Source organism: Pipistrellus kuhlii, unplaced genomic scaffold, assembly GCF_014108245.1.
Source record: "Pipistrellus kuhlii isolate mPipKuh1 unplaced genomic scaffold, mPipKuh1.p scaffold_m20_p_4, whole genome shotgun sequence".
Taxonomy (NCBI): domain Eukaryota; kingdom Metazoa; phylum Chordata; class Mammalia; order Chiroptera; family Vespertilionidae; genus Pipistrellus; species Pipistrellus kuhlii.
Genome location: NW_023425540.1, coordinates 88,831,328 through 88,857,608, shown reverse-complemented (window position 1 = coordinate 88,857,608; position 26,281 = coordinate 88,831,328). Strand labels below are relative to the sequence as shown.

Sequence of the window (26,281 nt, the reverse complement as noted above, 5' to 3'; positions counted from 1 at the left end):
CAGGACCAGCAGGCTGATATTTTCCTATTTGAAAATTGACAAAAGCAAGGGCCTGAGTATATTGCAGCCCAGTTAGCCTTCAAATTCTGCGGCAGCTGGTTCATGGCCATGTCCTTAAGGCTTTTAAAAAATATATTTTATTGATTTTTTTACAGAGAGGAAGGGAGAGAGATAGAGAGCTAGAAACGTCGATGAGAGAGTAACATTGACCAGCTGCCTCCTGCACACCCCCTACCGGGGATGTGCCCACAACCAAGGCACATGCCCCCGACCAGAATCGAACCCGGGACCCTTCAGTCCGCAGACCGACGCTCTACCACTGAGCCAAACTGGTTTCGGCCACGTCCTTAAGGCTTTTAGAGCATTGAGGTCTTGATGAGTCCTAGTTCAAGGAGGAGCACAGCAGGGTTCAGGAGGTCACTCATGTCTCTGGGATTGGGATGAGGGGGGGGGTGGCGGGAGGCAGGGACATGCAGAATTCAGACCTGACGAAAGCCACATACTTTTCACCTTCCTGCTCCAGAAACAAACTCCTGTGTGGCCTTGGCCACCGTCCCACAACCAGCAGCTCTTCAAGTTCCGTTCCTGAAACTTGGGCTTTTCTAACTTTGAGAACTCTTCTGTTTTGATTCTAGAGACTTCTGAGGAGCGAGCTGCCTATCTGTCACCTTCCCGGCATGCTTCTTGGAAAGGATCATTGTGTCTTACGTAATCAAAGGACTTGAATTAAAAGAAACAGCCGTTTGTTCAAACATACATCAACTATTAACTGAGTACCTCCCCCGCACCATTCCAGACCCCCGGAAGCATGCCCACTGCCACGTTCTTTGGTATCCTAGCAACCAAAAATTCTCATCTGAGCTCTGGCCAGGACAGAGGCCATTTTCTCCCTGACTGTCGTGACTTACAGCCTCTCCGGGTCTCTGAGCATTTGTTTGTGCAGCTTGAAGGCTACCCATGGATACCCCAAAGCCCAGCTTGGATACCCCAAAGTCCAGCTTGGATACCCCAGAGCCCAGCTTGGATACCCCAAAGTCCAGCTTTTATGAACTCCCTGGCAACATGAGCTTCTCGCTCTCATTCTCTGAGCTGGTCAACATTGCCATCCCGCAGTATGGTGTGGTGAACTTCAAGGCCCTGCAACTGGTGCTCCATGGCATCCTGGAGCACATCAACATGGCTGAGCTCAAGAAGGTCCTCACAGGGGAGGAGGACTTCCTCCAGACCTCATCGAGAATGTCCATGCCCCGGGAAGGAGATGGTCAGCCCATCATCCAACCCCTGAAGAGGCTGAGCAACGTCTTCGATCACGTGATGAGCCGTCTCGAGAAGGTAGAGAGCCAGCTGACCGAACTGCAAGAGATGCCTTCCACCACCGTGCTGCTGGAAGGCAGCCAAGGGACCAACCGGCCTGCCCAGGAACTGTGGCAGATGATAAAGCTCCGGAAGATGGTGGAGGGCAATGAAGAAGCCTTAGATAAGGTAACCCACCTGGTCTCTTCCCCGGCATCACACCCCCCCATTCCCTGTGTCCCCCTGTGATGGGCCCTCCCCATTTGGGAGTTAGGGAGAACCAAAGTTCGAAGCTTGCATTCATCGTCAAGTGCTGAGAAAAGCAGCCAGACACAAAGACCACATATTGTGTGATTCCATTTGTATGAAATGTCCAGGATGGGCACAGCCATAGTGCCAGAAAGCAGATTGGTGATTGCCAGGGCTGTACAGAGGGGGAAATGGGGAGTGACTGCTTATTCGTTATAGGATTTCCATTTGGGGTGATGGATATGTTCTGGCATTGGATGGAGGCAATGACTGCATTGTAAATGCACAAAATGCCACTGAGTTATTCTCTTTCATGTAGTTTATTGTATGTTATATGAATTTCACTTCAATAAAAATAATTGAGGACCTCCCATGAGGGAGGCATCATGGTAGTCATGGTGAATAGGAGTTCTTGATCTAGCAAGGGTGACAGACAGAAAGCAAGTGAATGAAAATCTACAGGAACTGGCCCTGTGAAAAGTGGGAAGTAGTATTGTTGAGCTTTATATGTGAGAAACTGACACTCAGAAATGTTCATTAATTTGCTGATGGTTCTGCAAGTGACAGCGGAGAAGGGAAGGTGCTGAGGCCTCTGACCCAGGGCTTGCCTTGGACCATGTGTTCTCCTGCCTCCCCATTCAGCACATGGTTATCCATCAAAGCCTGTAGTCCTGGAGAAGACTTTGTATCTTGGGGAATAAATAACCTGCCCTCTCTCATGTCATTTTTCCATTGATAGAAGTGATGGTTGCAAACTGGAGGGCACAGTAGTGCCTGTGGGTCAACTGCCCGGACCCTGAGGACATGGTGGGGATCTGGATGGATATACAGGGGCTGATGGGGAACATCCCTCACATGGAGAAGCCACTCTGAAGCACATGCCATAAAGAGAACTGGAACAGAGCGTTGGAGGAAAGGAGTCAGGTTTGAGGCACTTGAGATGGTTCTGGAAAGGTGACAGACAGATGGGAAGGGACCCTTTCTAGAGGAACAAGTGGCAGGAGCCAGCACAGGGCACACTGGGGCATAAAGGGGCAGTCATATTAGCTGATCCCCAGAGGAGGATCATGGACCATGAGCTGGAAGGCAGGCTAGGGTCCTCAGGCGTCCTCAGGTGCCAGTGGGAAGCATTTGTTCTTATTCAGTCTTTCCTGTGAGGGTCAGGATGTGAGCTAAGCCACCATAGAGAAGGCTGGCCTGGCCTCAGGGGATAGGAGTCAGCAAAGGAGGCAGGACTGGTGGTCCCCAAGACCACCCCGCCAGAGAGTAAGACAGTAAGTATGTCGGGTATGGCGGGCACAGAAAGGAAGGGCTCACTGTTTACCAGGTAAGCTAGATACCTATCTTCGTTAGCTCCTTTCATCTTCACAGCACCTCAGAGACAGGTGCTTATTATCCCGAATTTATAGATGAGGAAATGGAGGCACAGAAAGGTTAAGGAACCCACTCAGTGTCACCGTGTCAGAAAGTGGGGACTTGCCAGTCTTGGGCAGAGTGGATCAGGGAAAGGCATAGGTATGTGGGGCACCAAACACTCTGCCACTAACCACTGGAAAGGGTGGGGTCATGGTGATGGTTTTCTCCTCCCAGGATTGTTGCAAGAATTAAAAGTAAATGAGATAATACATGGGAAGTAGTGCTTGGCACAGAGCTCCACATATTCTAAGTGCCCAGTAGTGGTCACTATTATTATGCAGAGATTTCAACTGAACAGAAAATGGAGGTGGGTTGGGGCCTCAACAAAACCACCCAGAGTGAGAACACTCCTGGTGTCTGTCAGAGAGGAGAGAGCCCCATCTGGCTAAGGTGGGCTGATGCCAGGCAAGAGAGGCAAATTGACAATATGGATGAATTGTAAGTTATGCTAAATGGAAGTGGACAGACAGAGAGGCCACATATTAAAAGTGGATAGTGCTTGCCAGAGGCTAGGGGGTGGGGGCAATGGGAGTGACTGCTGATGGATCTAGGGTTTCTTTGGGAATGATGAAAATGTTCTAAAATCTATATAGAGGTGATGGTTGCAAACCTTGTGAATGTACTAAATGCCATTGAATTGTTTAATATTGTTATGTGTATTTTACTACACACATACAAAAAAACAGAGATAGGCAGAATCAATCTTTAAAAAAGTTCTACCTATATGTTGTCTTTAAGAGACACATTTTAACAATCTTTTTATATATTTTAATTTTTTATATTTATTTCAGAGAAAAAGGGAGAGTGAGAGAGAGATAGAAATATAAATGATAAGAGAGAATCATTGATAGGTCACCTGACGCCCTCTACTGAGGATGGAGTCTACAACCTGGCCATGTGTCTTGACTGGGAATTGAACCATGACCTCCTAGTTCATAGGTCAATGCTCAACCACTGAATCACACTGGCCGGGCAACAAGAGACACATTTAGATTCAAAGACATAAATAGGTTGAAAGTAAAAGGGTAGGAAAAGATATTCCATATAAGCAGTAACCAGAGGAGAGCTGGAGTGACTATGCTATCAGACAAGATAGATTTTAAGACAAAAATTGTTATAAAGACAAAGAAGGCTGCATTGGTGGCCGAGGGCAGGTCATGGAGGGCCTCGGAGACCATAGAGGTGTCAAGTGTCCAAGGGGCCAGCCCCTGAAGAGTAGCATGCCCCTTACCTACCTTGATGGATGAAGGCTTCTAAAATGTATGAGTCTGCATTCCCGCCAGCAGTGAAGGAGGGTTCCTTTTCTCCGCATCCTCTCCAGCACTGGTCATTAGTTGATTTGTTGATGAGAGCCATTCTGGCAGGTGTACGATGGTACCTCGTTGTTGTTTTGATTTGCATCCTTCAGACGATTAGTGATTTCGAGCATGTTTTCATATGTCTCTTGGCCTTCTTCTATATGTCCTCTTTCGAAAAGTGTCTATTTAGGTCCTTTGCCCATTTTAAAAATATATATTTTATTGTTGTTGTTTTTTACAGAGAGGAAGAGAGGGATAGAGAGTTAGAAAAATTGATGAGAGAGAAATATTGATGAGCTGCCTCCTGCACACCCCATAATATGCCTCTAATCAAGGTACATACCCTTGACTGGAATTGAACCTGGGACCCTTCAGTCCGCAAGCTGACACTCTATCCAATGAACCAAACCAGTCAGGGCCCTTTGCCCATTTTTTGATTGGATTGTTTATGGCCATCCTACTGAGTGTATGTTTTTTATTTGCATTTCCTTGGTGTCTAATGATGTTGAGTACCTATTCATGCGCATGTTAGCCATTTGTATACCTTTGGAGAAATGTCTATTCAGCTTATTTGCCCTTTTAAAAAATATATTTCTTATTGATTTTAGAGAGGAAAGGAGAGGGAGAGAGAGATAGAAACATCAGTGATGAGAAAGAATCATTGATTGGCTGCCTCCTGCATGCCCCCTACTGGGGATCAAGCCTGTAACCCAGGCATATGCCCTTGATCAAAATCGAACGTGGGACCCTTCAGTCCATAGGTTGACACTCTGTCTACTGAGCCAAACCAGCGAAGGCTGGTTTATCTCTTATATTTAAATCTATGAACCATTATCAGTTAATTTTTGTATTCCAGTAGTGTATAGTATCCAACTTCATTCTTTTACATGTGGAGAGCCATCTGTTCACTGTTGAAAACTATTCTTTCCCTGTTGCTTTGTTTTGGCACTCATTGAGAAATTAATTGACTGAAATGTGGGAATTTATTTTTGCATTCTCAATTCTCTTCCATTGATCTTTATATCTTTCCTTATGCCAGCAACAAACACACTGTATTGCTTACTATAACTTCGTAGAGAAATCAGGAAGTGTGAGTCCTTCAACTTTGTTCTTTTTCAAGATTGTTTTATGATTCTGAGTCCCTTGCATTTGCATATGAATTTAGGATGAGATTGTTGATTTCTGCAAAAAAGAACCAACTGGCACCCTGGCTGGTGTGCTCAGTGGTTAGAGTATCACCCCCGCACATGGAAGGGTTGTAGGTTTAATCCCTGGCCCAGTCAGGGCACATGCAGGAGGCGACCAATCGATGTGTCTCTCTCACATTGATGTTTCTCTCTCTCTCTCTCTCTCTCTCTCTCTCTCTCTCTCTCTCTCTCTCTCTCCCTCTCTCTCTCCCTCCCTCCCTCCCTCCCTCCCTCTCTCCCTCTTTCCCTCTCTCTCTTTCTCCCTCCCTCTCTTTTTCCCTCCCTCCCTTCCACTCTCTATGGGAATCAATGGGGAAAATATCAGTGGATGAGGATTAACAATAACAACAAAAGAACCAACTGGCATTTTTATAGGGATGCTATTTATTTATCAGTCAGCTTTATTTATGTGTAATTCACATACCATACAATTCACTCATTTAAAGAGTATACAATCCAATGATTTTTTAAGAATTGAATGTAGCCGAAGCTGGTTTGGCTCAGTGGATAGAGTGTCCGCCTGTTTGATTCCGGTCATGGGCATGTACATTGGTTGTGGGCACATTCCCAGTGGTGGGTGTGCAGGAGGCAGCTGGTCGATGTTTCTCTCTCATCGATGTTTCTAACTCTCTATCCCTCTCCCTTCTTCTCTGTAGAAAATCAATAAAATATATTTTTTTAAAAAGAATTGAATGTATACAACCATCACCACAGTCAATTTAAAAATATTTTTATCACCTCAAAAAGAAACCCTGTACCCTTTAGTTATCTCTTCAATATTCTCTCTACCCCCAGCCATAAACAACCACTAATCTACTGTCTGTCTCTATAGATTTGCCTATTCTGGACATTTCATATAAATGGAATTATACAATATGTGGTCTTTTGTATTTGGCTTCTTTCACTTAGCATAATGTTTTTAAGGTGTAGCCTTATAGCATCAGTGCTTCATTCCTTTTTGTGGCTGAATAATAATTTATATTATGGGTATATCACCACTTTTGGGCAATTATGAATGAAGCTGCCATAAACATTCATGTACAAGTTTATAGACTTATGCTTTTATTTCTCTCGGTTAAATCACTAGGAGTGGACTTGCTAGGTCATATATAGTAACTCTGTTTAATCTTACAAAGAACCACCACACTGTTTTCTGTAACAGCTGCATCATTTTACATTTCTACCAGCAGTGTGTGAAGATTCCAGTTTCTCTCCATCTTTACCAACACTTACTGTTATCTGACTTTTAATTCTAACCATCTTAGTGGAGATGAAGTGGTACCTCATTTTGATTTTGAGTTGCATTTCCCTGATGGGAAAAAAGGTTGTGAGTAGTCAGGGTCGCGCACCTATGACATGAGGTTGTAATGTATCAAAAGAAATTTTATTTCAAGTGTCTGGTTGCAGACAGGCTGAGTCCGAAAAAGGAGTCAGCGCCCACTGAAGGGGGAAGCAAGACTTTTACCAGATTCTGCTGGCTGCAGGCAGTCTCTGCTGGCACCCAGAGCTTGCCTGGCGGGTCTCATCCTATGTTCCTCCTGGTGCCAGGTGTCTCCTGGTTATCTAGGCCAGCGGTCGCCAACGGGTGGTCCGTGAGGTCCGAAAGGTTGGCGACCGCTGATGTAGGCTATGCGGAGCTCAACTCAGCAAGCTTTCTGCAAGATATCTACCAAGGACAATAAGTTTCCTCTGCCCCGTTTTACTTTCTTTTACCCTTTCAGTGGAAAATGATGTTCATCATCTTTTCATGTATTTATTGGCCATTTGTACATCTTTGGAAAAATGCCTATTCAGATCTTTGCCTGTTTTTAATTGGGTTATATAGAATATTCTTATGTGTTACTACTGGATTTAGTTCGCTAGTATTTTGTTGAGGATTTTTGCATCCCATATTTTAGTTTTCTTTCTTTCTTTTTTTTAAAATATATTTTTTATTGATTTTTCACAGAGAGGAAGGGAGAGAGAGATAGAGAGCTAGAAACATCGATGAGAGTCATCGATCAGCTGCCTCTTGCACGCCCCCTACTGGGGATGTGCCCACAACCAATGTACATGCCCTTGACCGGAATTGAATCCAGGTCCTTTCAGTCCGCAGGCCAATGCTCTATCCACTGAGCCAAACCGGTCTCGGCTCTAGTTTTCTTGTTATGCCTTTGTCTGATTTTGGTATCTGGCCTCACAGAATGAGTTTGGAATTTTTCTATTAAAAAATTGTGGAGCCAGGACCGGTTTGGCTCAGTGGATAGAGCGTCGGCCTGCGGACTGAAGGGTCCAGGGTTCGATTCCGGGCAAGGGCATGTACCTTGGTTGCGGGCACATCCCCGGTGGGGGGTGTGCAGGAGGCAGCTGATCGATGATTCTCTGTCATCGATGTTTCTAACTCTCTATTACTCTCTCTTCCTCTCTGTGAAAAATCAATAAAATATATTTTAAAAAAAAAAAATTGTGGAGAATTATATTAATTCTCCTTTTACTATTTGCTAGGAGTCAGTGGTCAAGTTATCCGAGCCTGGGCCTTGCTTCTGTGCTATTTTATTATTATTATTATTTTTAAAAAAATATATATTTTATTGATATTTTACAAAGAGGAAGGGAGAGAGATATTATTGACAGAAACGTCAATGAGAGAGAAACATTGACCAGCTGCCTCTTGCACACCCCCTACCGGGAATGTGCCAGCAACCAATGTACATGCCCTTGACCGGAATCGAACCTAGGACCTTTCAGTCCGCAGGCCAACGCTCTACCACTGAGCCAAACCGGTTTCGGCATATTTTATTATTATTATTATTTCAATCTCATCACTTGTTTAGGCCTTTTGAGATTATTTCTCCTTAAGTCAGGTTTGGTAGTTTGTCTTTCTAGGAATTTGTCCATTTTGTCCAACTTATCTTATTTGTTGCCATACAGTTGTTCACAGTATTCCTTTATAATTGTTTTAATTTTTTAAATCCTCACCAGAGGATGTGTTTTTATTGATTTTTTAAAAATAAATCTTTATTGTTCAGATTATTACAAATATGATCCTCTTCCCCCCCTCAATTGCTCCCCTTCACCAGGTTCCCACCTCACCCTCTGTCCTTTCCCCATCCCCCATTGTCCTCATCCATAGGTGCAGTTTTTGTTCAGTCTCTTCCCGCTCCCCCACTCCCCTTTTCCCTGAGAATCGTCAGTCCACTCCCCTTCCATACCTCTGATTCTATTATATTCACCAGTTAATATTGTTCATCAGATTTTTAAATTCCCTTGGTTTTTAGATTCACTTGTTGATAGCTATGTATTTGTTGATCATAATTTTTATCTTTATCTTCTTCCTCTTCCTAAATAACCTCCTTTAGCAATTCATATAACTCTGGTTTGGTGGTGATGAACTCTTTTAGCTTTTTTTTATTTGTGAAGTTCTTTATCTGTCCTTTGATTCTGAGTCATAGCTTTGCTGGGTAGATTATTTTTGGCTGTAGGTTCTTGTTATTCATCACCTTGAATATTTCTTGCCATTCCCGTCTGGCCTGCATGGTTTCTGTTGAGAAATCAGCTGACAATCTTATGGGTGCTCTTTTATAGGTCACTACCTGCTTTGCTCTTGCTGCTTTTAATATTCTCTCTTTGTCTTTTGCTCTTGGAATTTTAATTATGATATGTCTTGGTGTGGTCCTCCTTGGATTCCTTTTGTTTGGGGTTCTGCGGGCTTCCTGGACTTGTAAGTCTATTTCTTTTCCCAGGTGGGGGAAGTTTTCTGTCACTATTTCTTCTAGTACTCTTTCGGTATATTGCTCTCTCTCTTCTGGAATCCCCATAATTCTGATGTTGGTTCGCTTGAAATTGTCCCAGAGGTTTCTTACACTATCTTCAACTTTCTGGATTCTTTTATCTTCTCCCTTCTGCAGAGGAGTGTCCTCTGGCTCTTTGTGTTCTAAATCTTTGTCTTGATTCTTGCGATCTTCCAGTCTGTTTTTAGGACTTTGTATAATATTTTTTATTTCAGACAATGTTTTCTTCATTTCTTGTTGATCCCTTATTATTTCTAGTTGCTCCCTTTTCATATCCTCATAGGTCTCATTTATTTTATCGGCCTTTTTTTAGGATATTGTTGAATAACCTTATAACTGTAGTTTTGAACTCAATGTCCAATTTTTTCTTTTCCTCCATCTCCTTCCTTTGTGTCCTTCTTCTTGTCTGCATTTTAGTTGTCTCCCTGATTTGATGGAATAGCTTTGTGTGCCAGGTGTTCTGGTAGAGCCCAGTAGCACAGCCTTCCCAGTTACCTGCAGTGGACAGTCTTGGTGTAGCTCTTTGTGGGCTGTGTGTGCAGTCTTGTTGTTAAGCCTTGCTTATTGTTGGTATCACTGGGAAGCGTTGATCTCCAAGCCAATTGGCTGTGAGGATCAGCAGTGTCTCAGCTAGGAGGGTTTCCATACTCTGCTTGAATAGGCCGGGGTCTCGGGGTGGTGCAGACAATCTTTGGTTCCCTGTCAGTCTCCCCTTAGAAAAGTCCTGTTCGTGGAGAGTTTTGGAAGATTGGTTGCAGGCGCGCGCGCACCTCTTTGGTAAAGGCTTTGGATTCCGGCCAGTCCCTCCTTAGAGAAAGCCAGCCTCTGGGAGAGCTTCTGTGCTCAGCCACAGGTAGGGCGGAGTCTCGGGTTGGTGCAGACAAACTTTGTTTTCCCTTCGGCTCCTCCCCAAGTCCCGCAGTAATGGCCTCTGGCTTCACACACCTCCAAGAGATCTCTGCCCACTGCCTGACAGTCTGGCCTTTCCCTGTCTGGGGCCGTTTATCAGAGCAATAGGTTGATTCTGTTTTCCTCTCGGACAAGAAAGCCAGCCGCGTTAGCTGTTTGCCCTCTCCGCGCCAGGAGTAAGCCAGTAGCGAACTCAGCCCGGCCCGCCCTCTCTGTGTGCAGGGAGTAAGCCAGCAGCAATCTCGGTCCGGCCCTTCCTCTCCACACCGGGATTAAGCCAGCGCCTTTTCGCACACACAGTTCTTCGTACCTTCACAGTTCCTGAGGTTCAGCGTGCCTTCTCTCTCCTTCCCAGATGGCAGAGCCTCCTCTCAGCCAGCCGTCTGGTGCTTCAGGGCAATGCCTCCCCTGTTTTTCAGTTCTAAATTCAAATTTGTTGTGGTAGGCTGCATTCGGGTATCTACCCTATGCCGCCATCTTGGTTTCAGTCTCGATTTTTTTTTTTTTTTTTTTTTTTTTTAGAGAGAAAGGAAGAGGAGGAAGAGAGATAGGGAGGGAACTGCAACCTAGTAACCATGACCCTTTGTCAGTGCACTGGGCAATGCTCCAACCACTGAGCCACACCAGCCAGGGTTATAATTGTTTTTACTTCTGTCAGGTCAGTAGTGTGGTCCCCCTTTCATTTCTGATTGTCATAATTTGAGTCCTTTTTTTTTTTCTTGGTCAATCTAGCGAAAGGTTTGCTAATTTCATTAACCTTTTCAAAGAACAGGCTTTTAGTTTCATTGATTTACTGTGATTTTTTAAAATATATTTTATTGATTTTTTACAGAGAGGAAGAGAGAGGGATAGAGAGTTAGAAACATCGATGAGAGATGAACATCGATCGGCTGCCTCTTGCACACCCCCTACTGGGGATGTGCCCGCAACCAAGGTACATGCCCTTGACCGGAATCGAACCCAGGACCTTTCAGTCCGCAGACCGACGCTCTACCACTGAGCCAAACCGGTTTCGTCTATTTTATTGATTTTTTTATAGAGAGAAAGAGAGAGGGATAGAGAGTTAGAAACATCGATGAGAGAGAATCATCGATCAGTTGCCTCTTGCACACCCCCTACCCGGGATGTACCCGCAACCTTTGTACATGCCCTTGACTGGAATCGAACCTGGGTTCTTTCAGTCCACAGGCCGACGCTCTATTCATTGAGCCAAACTGGTTTCAGCTACTCTGTTATTTTTTTATTCTCTAATTTATTAGTTTCTACTCTAATCTTTATTGTTTTACTTTTTACTTGCTTTAGTTTTAGTTTGTTCTGCTTTTTACAGTGTCTCAACATGGAAGGTTAGGCTATTGATATAAGATCTTCCTTTTCTGTTGTATAGTCACATCCAACTAAAATTTCTCTCTAAACATAGCTTTAGCTGTGTCGCACAAATTTTTGTGTTGTGTTTTAATTTTAATTCATTTCAAAGTGTTTTCTAATTTCCTTTGCAATGTCTTCTTTGACCCATTAGTTATTTAGGAGAATGTTGTTTCATTTCCACATATTTATGAATTTCTATAGCTTCTTCTGTTATTGATTTCTAATTTAATTTCACTGTGGTCAGGGGACATGTTTTGTATTATTTCAGTCCTTTTTAAACTTAATGGGACTAGCCGAAGCCAGTTTGGCTCAGTGGTAGAGCATCGGTCTGCAGACTGAGAGGTCCCAGGTTCGATTCCAGTCAAGGGCATGTACCTTGGTTGGGGCACATCCCCGGTGGGGGATGCACAAGAGGCGGCTGGTCGATGTTTCTCTCTCATCGACGTTTCTAGCTCTCTATCTCTCTCCCTTTCTCTCTGTTAAAAATCAATAAAATATATTTTAAAAAATAAAAATAAAAAATAAACTTAATGAGACTAGTTCTATGGCCCACCATATGATCTATCCTATAGAATATTGTATGTGTGCTTGAAAAGGATTCTACCATTGATGAGGGGAGTTTTTTATAGATGTGTTATGTCTGATTGGTTTACAGTGTTGTTCATATCTACTATTTCCTTGCTGATCTATCTAGTTGTTTTATCTATTATTGGAGATACAGTGTTGAAGTCTCCAACTATTCTTTTTTTAAAATATGTATATTTTATTGATTTTTTACAGAGAGGAAGAGAGAGGGACAGAGAGCTAGAAACATCTATGAGAGAGAAACATTGACCAGCTGCTTCCTGTACACCCCCTACCAGGGATGTGCCCACAACCAATGTACATGCCCTTGACCGGAATTGAACCTGGGACCTTTTGGTCCGCAGACCGACACTCTATCCACTGAGCCAAACCAGTTTCGGCTATTCTTGTTGAATTATCTATTTCTTCCTTCAGTTCTGTCACTTTTTGCTTCATGTATTTTGGGGCTTCATTGTTGGGTGCATATATTTACTTATTACCTATTCCTGATGGATTGACCTTCTTGTCATTATAAATGTTGCTCTCTCATAACAATTTTATCTTAAAGTCTACTTTGTCTGATATTAATATTAGTCACTCCAGTTCTCTTTTGGAAACTACTTGCATGGTATACCTTTTTATACCCTTTTTTATTTTCAACTTATTTGCATCTTTGAATCTAAATATGTCTTTTCTAGACATCATGAGTTTGGATCATGTTTTTTTATTCATTATATCAATCTCCGCCATTCACAATTTTTTTAATAATATATTTTATTGAATTTTTTACAGAGAGGAAGAGAGAGGAATAGAGTTAGAAACACCGATGAGAGAGAATCATCGATCAGCTGCCTCTTGCACACCCCCTACCGGGGATGTGCCCGCAACCAAGGTACATGCCCTTGACCGAAATCGAACCTGGGACCTTTCAGTCCGCAGGCCAACGCTCTATCCACTGAGCCAAACCGATTTCGTCTGCCATTCACATTTAATATAATTAATAATAAAAAATAAAAACCTATCCTGACATGAGGATTAAAAAAAAGTAGATCCGATCATAATTCCTTCGCTGATCTCCAGTGGCTCCCACCAAAGGGCATGAGGTGCTTCATAGTGAGTGGCTCCTGGTTACTGAACACGTGCAAACTCAGGGTTCCCTCCTTCCCACCTAGGCTGTTTGAGAGCTCAGAGCACTGTTGATTCAACTGTCATTTGTTGACTTCTGAGTATATTCCAGCGGAGGACTTGAGATAGCCCAGAGGATTTCTTGGACCATGGCAGTCATCAGAGAACTTCCGCACTTTACTTGCCTTCTCCCCCAGCCACCACCCAATTTCATGTTGTTTTCCTCCTCTCTCCCTCTTTAGACTATGAAGACCATGCAGGATTTGCTTACCGACATTAATACACTCAAGTCTGTCACTGAAACCCTCAGGAAGGATGTGGACATACTGAAGGACATGTGGAATAAGGTAGACCTTCCCCAGCTTCCTCCAAGCTGGCCATGCTGCTCGGACCATTGGTGGTTGGGTGATAGGATAAATCTAGGCAACCCATTCTTAGTCAAAGGACGCAGCCATCGGGGCAGGAGATGTGGGACTGACATGGTCCAGTCACCTGGCCCTTCCCACTGAATTCTCTGTGGCTTCCGCCATGTTATGCTCCTCACCATGCTATTCTCTGACACCATTTGTAAGTGACAGAGCCTGATGTAAAAATATTTCTCTCTTTTCCGTGTCCAGCGTGACTAGAGAGCCGGTCCAGTTCCTGAGTAGAGTAGCTGGGGATTGAGAAATAAAAGAAAGAGACAAGACACAAAATGGAAGGAAAAAGCTGGGAACCTGATGGGACTGCTATCCGCTTCTGCTGGAGAGACAGAAACCCAGAGCCCATGGGGCTGTCTTTATTTTATACTCACAAATACCAGGAAGTTTCACCAAAAGTCAAGACCAAGGAGATTATTTGCATTCTTGAGTAACCTGAGCATTCCTGGTGCTTAACTGGATTTACATATCAAAACACACTCCCTGACACCTGGGCTGAAATGAAGGTCAAGCTGATAACACCTTTGCCTTTTTGGAAAAGCATGTTCCCAGGGCATGGCTTTGCCTGTCACCTTGGGTTCAGCTGACAATTTAAAGAACTGCCCATCACTGAAACCGGTTTGGCTCAGTGGATAGAGCGTAGGCCTGCGGACTGAAGGGTCCCAGGTTCGATTCTGGTCAAGGGCATGTACCTTGGTTGCGGGCGTGTCCCCAGTGGGTGGTGTGCAGGAGGCAGCTGATGGATGTTTCTCTCTCATCGATGTTTCTAGCTCTCTATTGTTCTCTCTTCCTCTCTGTAGAAAATCATTTAAAAAGAAAAAAAGAAATGCCATGTGCCTTCTCAGGCACTCTGTACACTGGCCTAGGTAAAATCAGATAATTGATGGTCTCATTTTCTAAAAAATACAGGAATGCCTTCAGGTACAGCTAGATCTAGGTGTTCATACTACATCAATACTTCTCTCTCAGGGATGATTTTCCTCTGGGTTGGCTTCATATTCATGTAGGTCTTGGCTACTCTAGGCTTATTTATGTTCCATTAACTTAGGAGAAAGAGGGCACCTCTTCCTCTTTTAGAAAGCTCTGTTTACACTGAGACAGGGAATAAACCTAGCACAGCCTATATGCTAGCTCCCTCTATAGCCACAGGACATCAACCCAGGAATGTTCTAACTCTCTCTTTTTTTAAAAATATATGTTTTATTGATTTTTTACAGAGAGGAAGGGAGAGGGTTAGATAATTAGAAACATCGATGAGAGAGAAACATCGATCAGCTGCCTCCTGCACCCCCCCCCCCCACCGGGGGTGTGCCCGCAACCAAGGTACATGCCATGCCCTTGACCAGAATTGAACCTGGGACCCTTCAGTCTGCAGGCCAAAGCTCTATCCACTGAGCCAAACCGGTTAGAGCAAGAATGTTCTAACTCTTTTTCATGATGTGAAAGGACATGGAATTTTTGAAGTATGAGCTCATAGTTGGGGATTCGGAACTGGGCTCAGAAGCCAGCTCTACATCCACAGGTTGATATTGTGGCTGAGTTTTTACAACTTGCCTCCAAATAATATGATGAAATTATCACCTTCAATGCACAGGTCAGTGTATGCATTTGATCATCATGGCAACTGTAAGAACTTTAATCTTGGGCGAGGTAGCTCCCATCTGAGCAGAAAGGGCATTGTCATGAAACACTAAAAAGGACCCTTGAACAAATCCATTTGAGAAGCAATGCTTCCTCAACCAACCTCTTAGAGATTCTTTATTTTTAAATTCTTTATTGTTGAAAGTGTTACATATGTCTCCCTTTCCCCCCATGGACCTCTCTTTGCTTGCTCTCACCCCTCAGCACATGGTTTCACCCCCCTACTGTCTATGTGCATTGATTATGCTTATATGCATATATACAAGTCCTTTGGTTGATCTCTTACCCCCTCTCCACTGTCCCCTGCCTTCCCTCTGAGATTTGATGGTCTGTTCAATGCTTCTGTGTCTCTGTATTTATTTTTGTTCATCAGTTTATGTTGTTCATTATATTCCACGAATGAGTGAGATCATGTGATATTATCTTTCTCCAACTGGCTTATTTCACTTAGTATAATGCTTTCCAGGTTCATCCATGCTGATGCAAATAGTAAGAGTCTTTCTTCTTCTTCTTCTTTTTTATTTTATTTTAATATTTTTAAATTTGATTTCAGAGAGGGAAGGGAGAGGGAGAAAAAGAAACATCAATGATGAGAATAATTAATTGGCTGCTTCCTTAGCCACCTGCCTCTGGACCTGACCACTTTCCTGATGGCTGGTGCATTCCAGTGGTGAGCTAAAACTAAACCTCAGCTTAGGAAACAGGGTTATTTTTCACGTGGATGACGCTGTGCTGAAAGCATGGGAACAACGAGGAAGGAAGGAAGGAAGGAAGGAAGGAAGGAAGGAAGGAAGGAAGGAAGGGAGGGAGGGAGGGAGAGAGAGAGAGAGGGAGAGGGAGAGGGAGAGGGAGAGGGAAAGAGGGAAAGAGGGAAAGAGGGAAAGAGGGAAAGAGGGAAAGAGAGAAAGGGAAGGGAAGGGAAGGAAAGGAAAGGAAAGGAAAGGAGAAAGAAAGAAAGAAAAAGAAAGAAAGAAAGAAAGAAAGAAAGAAAGAAAGAAAGAAAGAAAGAAAGAAAAAGAGAGATCTGCTTCCTACATGCCTCCTATCAAGGACCAAGTTTTTACATGTGCCCCGACCGAGAATCAAACTGTGGCCTCCTGGTTCATAGGTAGACGCTCAACCATTGAGCCACACCTGCTAGGTTTGGAGGTCCTTACTGTATTTTGCTCATTAAAAGCTCTGAGAAGTCCTGCAGTACAAAAGCCCATTGAGTGCTTTTTAAGCCCAACAATCCCCAGGGAACTCTTTTCTACTCTTTTCTCACTCTATGGGAAATACCATATTTTTTGGACCATAAGACACACCGGACCATAAGAAGCACCAGTTTTTAGAGAAGGGAAATGAAGAAAAAAAGATTCTGAAACAAATAGTGTCCTAAAATATTTTATGTGCATTAAAACCCAACATCACAGTCATAAACACATGTAATCAACCCTGTAAAGTAAACAGCAGCATTTAGAACCATTTTAGAGCCGGGCAAGCACACAGAGACCACACAGAGCCGGGCAAGTAAAAAAACTTTTTTTTTAAAGTATATGTGTAGGCTATATTTGGACCATAAGACGCAGGGACTTTTCCCCCCCACTTCTGGGGGGGAAAAAGTGCGTCTTATGGTCCGAAAAATACCGTACTTTTTTCTTCCTTTTCCAACTCTTAGTCACCTAGTGCTAAGTCCTTGTATTTGAGCAGTGGGAAAAGCAGGGCTGGGACCAGAACTTACACTCCTGATGCATGGGTTTGGATTATTTGACAGATACACCCGGAACGCATGGGCAATTTCCTTGATGATTTAAAAGCGCAGACCCGGAAGATAAATGTGATGCAGCGGGATGTGGTGAGAGTCTCGGTCCCATCCCCTTTTCTGGTCCCCTCACCTCTAAGGGTGCTGTGCATGGGGAAGGGTAAGAAGGGGAACACAATCTGGAAAGGCCCATTCATTTGCAAGTATAGAGGGCGGTGTGGACAAGGGAGCCACATCCAAGGGTATCACACCCTCCAGATTCACATCCCTTATTTCCAACTCCTTCCTTCACCCACAGACTATTCTCCAGAACAAGATTGGCGCCATCCCCAGACCTGAAGACCTGGTACTCTGGAGTAGCCTCCATGAGGCCTTGTTCACCTCGGTAAGAGAAGGAGGATGGAGGAGGGGGAAGTAGGTGGGAGGAAACAGACAGGGTGATTGCTGATCTGGTCTGGTGCACCCCAGCTCCCTTTCCCACAGGTAACTGTTCAACAGGGAGCTGTTTCAGAACAGCTGGAAGAGTCTGATATGTGGAAAGTTACAGAGAAGCTCCCAGAGCCTGATCTTGCCCAGACCACCATGATTCTCGAAAGTGGTGGCCCCAGCCAGATCTCAGAGGCCATCCAACGCCCCAAGTCCTTGGTTACCGGTTGGCAAGTACAGGAGGAGGAGTCTGCCCTCCAAGTTCCTCTCACAGGGGCCCAGGAGTTGGGCCAGCCTCAGGTGCCTGAGCCTGAGCCAGCACTCGGGCCTGGACCTGTGCCAGAGGCTGAGTCCATGCCTGGCATTGTACCCATTCTAGGGCCCAGTGTGACATCTGGGTTCGTACTACCACCTTGGCCTAGGTTCAGACCAAGGACTATGACCAGACCTGGGTCTGCGTTTGGACCTGGACCTGCGTTTGGACCTGGGCCTGCGTTTGGACCTGGGCCTGCATTTGGACCTGCCCCTGGACCTGCGTATGGACCTGAGTCTCCATATGGACCTGGGCCTGCTGCTGAACCCACACCCCCTGGGCCTGAGTTTGGACCTGGGCCTGCCCCTTATGGACCTGGGCCTGCCCCTTATGGACCTGGGCCTGCCCCTTATGGACCTGGGCCTGCCCCTTATGGACCTGGGCCTGCCCCTTATGGACCTGGGCCTGCCCCTTATGGACCTGGGCCTGCCCCTTATGGACCTGGGCCTGCCCCTTATGGACCTGGGCCTGCCCCTTATGGACCTGGGCCTGCCCCTTATGGACCTGGGCCTGCTCCTTATGGACCTGGGCCTGCCCCTTATGGACCTGGGCCTGCCCCTTATGGACCTGGGCCTGCCCCTTCATCCACACCACCAGGATATTGGCATATGCTGTCAAGAGCCGTGCTTCCTCCCAGAGGCTTGCCTGGACGTTTCCCTTTCTGGGCTTTCCAGCCTGGCGCAGGCCAATTGGACACCCAGGGTTTCAGGGCCCCACCACCAGCCACGGAGCCTGGCTCAGCCTGGCCTTATCCACTGCAGCCACAGGCAGATACGCAGCCTCTCCAATCTATCTCAGAAGGTATGGAAGAAGAGCATTTACAGGATGGAACCCCTGCTGCTGAGACCCCCAAAGAATTACACCCTAGGCGTGCCCGGACCGCCCTTCATCGGATGAAAACTACTGCTGCCATCGCAGCTGCTGCTGCCGCCGCCTATGCGGCCGCCGCGAGCTCAGCAGCCCGGGCAGCCGAGAACGCAGCCCTGGTCATCCAGGATGCCCCCGCCACTAAACTGGCCACTGTAGCAACAAGCGTGGCCGCAGCTGGGCCCTTAGGGGTCTTTGCAGATGTTGTGGGTGCTGGGGTTTCCCGTGGGGCCATACCCTCCATTGATGAGAGCGAGGTGGGCTATGAAACGTTACTCACCTCTTCGTTTGCTGGTCCCTTGGTCACTCCTGAAACTGACCTGTCCCAGGCCATGCTGATAGCCAAACAGGCTGTAACCCCGGAAGACAAGAAGGCGGCTGTCAAGTATTCCATGAGCCACATAGCCCAGATACCCATTAAACAGGACTCCCTGAAAGAAGAGCTTGACCAGCTGTCATCCAGCGTGCAACATCACATGGCTCATCTAGGTAGGCCCAGACTGGCTCCGGGAAGTGTGGTAAGGGCTTGGGCACTCCTCAGGGCCTTCAAGCAGCACCCCCTCTCCTTTGTTTAACTGCCCCAACACAATCCACATTCAGCCATTCGCCATTCATCACTTTGGCGTAAGCATTAGCCTCTTCCTAGTCTAGTCTATTCTTTACAATGAATGTACAGTGAGGTCTTATCTTAGGAGAGAGGGGCAGTTATAGTCTAAAGTTTGTGCTTAAAGAGGAACATTATGTGTCAAAATTACTCTTGAAAACCTCCCTTTCAACAGCCCATAAGACACAGTGTTTTGGTAAGTCCAGATTCCCAGAGCGTCCAACAACACTGAACAGCCCCCAGATGAAGCTGTCAGTTTGGGATTAAGAACAGCTGCCTGCCGAAACCGGTTTGGCTCAGTAGATAGAGCGTCAGCCTGCGGACTGAAAGGTCCCGGGTTCGATTCCGGTCAGGGGCATGTACCTGGGTTACGGGCACATCCCCAGTAGTATGAGGTGTGCAAGAGGCAGCTGATCAATGATTCTCTCTCATCGATGTTTCTAACTCTCTATCCTTCTCCTCTCCTCTCTGTAAAAAAATCAATTAAAAAAACACACACACAAAAAAACCTGCCTGATACACATATGTATTCTTAAACATCACAGTCACTTTCTAGGTATCAGTGGGACCAAGTACACCGATGCTCCCATTTCATGCCCATGATGGGCATATGCGCAGTGATGATAGAGGGACACAGTGGCCTTACACTAGCGGTTCTCACCCCTGAGCTCACCTCAGCACCGCCCGAGGGGGGGGGGGGGCTTGGTGAAGCACAGACTGTGGAGCCCACCCCAAGAATTTCTGACTAAGGTGACTGGGGGAGGGGGACACAAGAATGTGCGTTTCTAACCCTTCCTGGGGAAATACTGCTGATGCTGCCGGCCTGGGAACCTCCTCTGAGATCCATTTCCCTACCCTCTGTAAATCATTAACTTGCTGTTTTGCTCTCTGCCAACTACTATAGTTGGATTGATCTAAGTCCAACCCATGTGTGGCACCACCCCTGATGGACAGTGCTGTTCACAAATCTTGAAAAGAAAAAGTAGAACATTACATGGTTACAAAGAACCACATCGATGTCAGTGAACACTGGGGCATGGCTAAGAGTCTGAATTTAATTTAAAATGTAAAGCCACAGTAGCCCAAATTCTATCTCTGACAAGCTGTTACTTTTAAGGTCACTATTGTTAGGTTATAAACATGTCTTGGCTGCAACTTTCCTACATTCATAGTTCTGTCCTGTACATTCGTTTTGACCTCTCATCTGGAACTGGATATAGTGTGTCTATTTTTTTTATTTTATTACCCACCTCCTCTTTTGTTAAATCTTTCTTTTTATTTCGTGGTGAATAACATATTTCTGAATAAGGTACTTAATAGTTTTGCTCAGGGTCATTTTGGGGAGGGGAGTAAAATTCAGAGAGTTTTCCCTAGGCCTGCTCTAATATGATAATCTAGAGACACTCATGGCTGTAGAGCACTTGAAATGGGGCAAGTTCAAGTTCAGATGTGCTCTAAGTGTGAAGTGCACAATGGAAATTGAAATCTTAGTATAGAAACAAGAATGCAAAACACCTCATTAATAATTTTTATTACATACTTAAATGATACTATTTAGATATATTGGGTTATATAAAATATTTTATTAAAATTAATGCACACATTGCCCAGCCAGCATGGCTCAGTGGTTGAGCATCAATCTGTGAACCAGGAGGTCACTTCGATTCCTGGTTAGGGCACATGCCCTGGTTGTGGGCTTGATCCCCAGTGTGGGGCAAGCAGAAGGCAGCTGATCAATGATTCTCACTCATTATTGATATTTCTCTCCCTCTCTCTCCTTCTCTCTCTCTCTCTCTCTCTTTCTCTCTCTCCCTTTCCCTCTCCTTTCCTCTCTGAAATTAATCATATCTAATAAAGAGGTAATATACAAATTGACCATCACTCCAACATACAAGATGGCCACCACAAGATGGCCAGCAGGGGAAGGCAATTAAGGGTGACTGTGCCTGCATGGGAGGGCAGTTGGGGGGGTTCAGGCCTGCAAGGAAGGGCAGTTGGAGGGGACCAGCCTGCAGGAGAGGGCAGTTAGGGGGACCAGGATGGCAGAGGAGGGCAGTTAGGAGGGACCAGGATGGCAGGGGAGGGCAGATAGAGGCAATCAGGCTGGCAGGGAGCAGTTAGACGTCTATTGGTCTGGCAAGGAAGTGGTCAGGCAGGCAGGCAAGAGGTTGGGAGCCAGCAGCCCTGGATTGTGAGAGGGATGTCCGACTGCCCATTTAGGCCCAATCTCACCTCAAGGAATCCCAGATTGGAGAGCGTGCAGGCTGTGCTGTGGGATAGGCCCCTCCCCCTCATGCACAAATTTTGTACACTCAGCCCCTAGTAAAAATATAAAAACAAACAAACAAAAAACCCCAAACCAAAACATTATTTAAAAATAAGTAAATAAACAAAAAATAAGCCGAAACTGGTTTGGCTCAGTGGATAGACCGTCAGCCTGCACACTGAAGGGTCCCAGGTTTGATTCCGGTCAAGGGCTTGTACCTTGGTTGTAGGCACATCCCCAGTGGGGGGTGTGCAAGAGGCAGTTGATTGATGTTTCTCTCTCATCAATGTTTCTAGCTCTCTATCCCTCTCTCTTCCTCTCTGTAAAAAAATCAATAAAATATATTAAAAAATAAAAATAGAATTAGTGCACACACAAAACAAAAACAAATAAAAGAGAAAAATATTTATGTCACTTGAATCTTTTTAGATTTTTTTTAAATATGACTATTAGAAAATTTTAAATGACCTCAAAGACCCCAAGCTCACAGCATAGTATTGCTCTGTTGGATGGCAGCATTGCCTTAGACATTTCATAACAGAAGCAAGTGGAGGTCTACACAAAGCATCTTTCTCCATCCCTGCCTCAACGGTCATCCCTCCTTTGCTTTCAGCTGATATGGAAAGCTCTTCCAAGCTTGGGTTGACAGTGGACATACTGCAAGAAAAGATTGGAAGCCTCCAGAAATCCAGGTTACAGGTCAGTGTCCTGGGCAGAAAGAGCTTTTATTAAGATGATGGTGCAAGGCAAGCTGATGGTATGACCTAGAATCAGATGGAGCATTTGTCCTATAGCTGAAAGGAGGCCAGGGGATGGAGGGGTGAGAAGGCAGCCATAGCCCCTGGTACTGCTCCAGCTGGTGCGGGGGTCCCAGGATGTGGGTGAGTGTCCCAGAGTTGTTAAGATGGCAGGTTGCGGGGAGGGAAAGATGGCAGGTTTGGGGAGGGGGCAGATGGCAAGTTGGAGTTACACTGGTCTCATATACTCTTCAAGCCCCATCTCGGCCATGGTGGCCTCAGAAGCAGAGGCCTTGAATGTCTGTGTCTCCCCCTTTTAGGAGGAGGAATTCGAGAGAATTTGGGGCCACCAAATATCGGTGATGAAGGAACACTACGTCATTCTGGACAGAGCAGTGGAAAAGATCTATAATCGCCTGGAGGAGCTTAAGGTTCGGAGGTCTGGGTGGTCCCAGTGGGCAGCTAAGGGGATAAGTACTCATGGGGATATTTAGACCTTCTCCAAGGTTTCACAGATGAACCAAAGGCAGGGGAACCAGCAACCCATAGGGTGAGAACCGCTGCTGTAGAGCCTAAGACCATCGGAAAACACAGATATTTACATTATGACTCATTAACAGTAGCAAACATTACAGTTATGAAGTAGCAATGAAAATAATTTTATGGTTGGGGGTCACCACAACATGAGGAACTGTATTAAAGGGTCACGGCATTAGAAAGGTTGAGAACCACTGGCCTACCCAGTATCCCTCTCTTTTTTAGAGAGGAAGGGAGAGAAGATGGAAACATCAGTGATGAGAATCACTATAATTGGCTGCCTCCTGCACACCCCCTACTGGGGACTGTGTCTGCAACCTGGCATGTGCCCTTGACTGGAATCGAACCTGAGACCTTTCAGTCCGCAGGCTGACGCTCTACCATTGAGCCAAACCAGTTAGGGCAACAGTGTCTCTCTTGTTAACCACTGGGTCACCCACTCCTAGAAGGATGCCTGGTGTAGAATGAAGGCTCAAAATGTGCTGAAAGAATTGAATGAATCAGATGATTTCTTGCACCAACTGTTATATTCATAACTTTCCCCCTAAACAACCTCCTTTCTGACCGAACAATGCCAAGAGATTCTTTCTGGAACAGCGGAGTTGCTGACGTGGAAAGTATGGAAATGACACAAAACTCTTATCTGGGGCTCACTCCACCAGATACATTCTCCATGAGCCTGATGGGTTCTGACTGCTGAGCTGGACCTCAGGACCAGTCCAGTCTGATGTGTCCCAGACATTTGGAGAAGTCATTCCCAGAGTAGAAAGAGAAGAAATTTCAAAGAGAACCAACTGAGGTGGTTTCCATGGGAGCTTCTGATTTCCAGTCAGGGGGCTATTGGTGGGATGCGTTAGGATTCAGGAGGCAAAAGGGAGAGGACCCACACAAGGCAACTCAGAAAAAGAAATCATACATGGGGAGCCAGCTCCCAGCTTAAGTGCAGGTGGGAGGAAGAGGTTCTGGACTGTGTGTGAACAGAGAGACTAGGATCAGACCTTGTGAGTACCCAGCTCAGTTCCATCAGCTCCTGACAACTCAGGCTCTCTTTTCATCATTGCTTCAAAGAGGCCAGATAGCCATGTCCCAGGGACATATTGGTTCCCCTCCTCAATGGAGATGAGCCAGTTCATTCAACATGTCTGACGTGTGTCCCCAGCACTGAGCCCTGCCCTGCACGAGGAGAGGAAGGGTCATAGTGTCTGCCTCCATATAGTTATTGCTCATTGAGAGGAACTCCAGAGGATGAGGCCCAACCAAATAGCACCAGATGGAGCAAGGCAGTCTTTGTCTTGACTACCTTCCTGTCCTTTGTGCCAACAAGAACACATTAATTGCTTATAAAAGTTAACCCTTGCCCTAACTGGTTTGGCTCAGTGTATAGAGCGTTGGCCTGCGGACTGAAAGGTCCCAGGTTCGATTCCGGTCAAGGGCATGTACCTTGGTTATGGGCACATCCCCATGGGGGGTGTGCAGGAGGCAGCTGATCGATGTTTCTCTCTCATCGATATCCTTCTCCCTTCTTCTCTGTAAAAAAAAATAAAAAATATATATTTCTAAAAGTTAACCCTTGCCGAAACCGGTTTGGCTCAGCGGTAGAGCATTGGTCTGCGGACTGAAAGGTCCCAGGTTCGATTCGGTCAAGGGCATGTACATTGGTTGCGGGCACATCCCCGGTAGGGGGTGTGCAAGAGGCAGCTGGTAGATGTTTCTCTCTCATCGACGTTTCTAGCTCTTATCCCTCTCCCTTCCTCTCTGCAAGAAAAATCAATAAAATATATATATATATTTTTTTAAAAAGTTAACCCTTGAAGGGCCTGGAAGAACAGGGCTTGGTATAAAACACAAATTTAATTAAATATGTCTTAAATGAACATCTGCAAGGGATCAGCAGCCACTATTGAGCCCTTCCAGTAGAGAAATGAGGGCATGCAGACACATCTGGGATAGGTGTTACTGCTTTATCTGGATGTCTGCGAGGAAATGTTATGACTGTAACAGGTGATGCAAAAAAACCGTATGCATTCATTGAGTCATTCAGCCAGTCTTACTGAGCCTTTACTCTGCACCAGGCACCCTTCCAAGGCCTGGCAGTGCAGCAGTTAACAAGACAGAAACTGTCTAGGCTCTTCTGCATTTAGTAGTAAACAGTGATATTGGTGATTTTTAATCAAAGTATAATTTATGCACAGTAAAATGCACAAGTTTTAAGTACAAAAGGTGAATTAATTTTTGCCTGTTCACACACCCATATCACTACCACACAATCAAGATGGAAACATATCCTTCACCTTAGAGTTTGTCTCTTGGAGTGTTTTCCACTAAGAATACAGCAAGAAAATAAGTGAGAACAGAATGCTTTTTTTTTTTGACTCTCTGGAAAACATTACTTTCCCTTTGCAAGTGGATGTGATGGAGCTTTGCATTAATTAGAGTTAGGTTCAACTGTGAATAACATGAACTCCCAAATAACTTACTAAAACAAGGTAACAGAAAAACAAGAAAGTCTGAAATGATTGGTCTAGAGCTGCTCTAAAATTCCATGGTGTCGCCAAAACCAGTTTGGCTCAGTGGATAGAGCGTCGGCCTGTGGACTGAAAGGTCCCAGGTTCAATTCAGGTCAAGGGCATGTACCTTGGTTGCGGGCATAGGGGTGTGCATGAAGCAACTGATCGATATTTCTAACTCTTCCTCTCTGTTTAAAAAAAAAAAAATCAATAAAATATATTTAAAAAAAAAATTCCATGGTGTGTGACTTCCATTCACAAGGTCACCTCAAGTTCCAAGGTGGCTGCTGGTGCTCTACACATTAACTCTGCATTCAAGCCAGCAGTGAATAAGACACCTATCCACTTCTATTTGTACCCCAGTAGTCATACCAAGTGGTAAGGGAGGCTATGAAATATGGTCATGATTCTGGGAGGTCAGATGCCAGCTAAAAGTTGAAGGTTCTGTTGCTAAGTATGAGAGGAAGACCAGATATGAAAGAAGAAGCAGAAGCCCATTTTCTGCCTTGGAGGAAAAGTGACCTCACCCACTGAGGACATGGCCCATTGGGTGTGAGGCTCTTCCCAACCAGGTCAGGGTTGCTGCCTCATAGGAGAGTTCAGTAAGTGGAGAGAGGGCAGAAGTAATGGAGAGAGTTTGTTCTTTGTGGAGTTATGGGAAAGGGAAAGAAGAGTTTTCCTTTGACAGTGGGGTACAGTATGTGATATGTCAGTGCTTGGCTGATGAATGGACTGCATTTCTTACTGGGCCCTCATTACAGATCAGAAGAGAGGAATTTGTCCTAAATATCTAAAGAGCCAAAAGCTTATGGTTTATGCTTTCCTTCCTTAGGTCTGCCTCCAAGAGGACAACTTTTCCCAAGTCTTACATTTCTTTCCTTCTAATCTGGGCACCAGGCACCCAGGAGCCCAAGCCTTCCCATGTGCCCACCTTACCTGCTGTCCACCTGGTCTCATTGTCCCTTCTTAGCACCACAGCAAGGGTAGAGGTGAGAGGTGGCTATTATCCTCAGGGATTCCAAGGATGGCTGACATGCCCTTTGCTTC

The 26,281-nt window shown here is 45.3% G+C and overlaps 1 protein-coding gene and 1 non-coding gene across 2 annotated transcripts in view; both read left to right on the top strand.

The window, feature by feature from the left end:
* Positions 1 to 26,281, top strand: part of CUNH16orf96 (chromosome unknown C16orf96 homolog) — a 64,554-nt gene that overhangs the window by 22,197 nt on the left and 16,076 nt on the right. The window contains exons 2-8 of the mRNA XM_045571322.1: positions 636 to 1,482; positions 13,419 to 13,523; positions 16,990 to 17,070; positions 17,276 to 17,362; positions 17,446 to 19,072; positions 22,067 to 22,152; positions 22,511 to 22,621. Coding sequence (XP_045427278.1) covers positions 958 to 1,482; positions 13,419 to 13,523; positions 16,990 to 17,070; positions 17,276 to 17,362; positions 17,446 to 19,072; positions 22,067 to 22,152; positions 22,511 to 22,621 — 2,622 coding nt within the window. The 5' untranslated portion in view covers positions 636 to 957. The remainder of the gene's footprint in view (positions 1 to 635; positions 1,483 to 13,418; positions 13,524 to 16,989; positions 17,071 to 17,275; positions 17,363 to 17,445; positions 19,073 to 22,066; positions 22,153 to 22,510; positions 22,622 to 26,281) is intronic.
* Positions 15,859 to 15,988, top strand: LOC118703996. Its single transcript, XR_004983235.1, has one exon. It is a non-coding gene; the product is annotated as a small nucleolar RNA SNORA65 (small nucleolar RNA).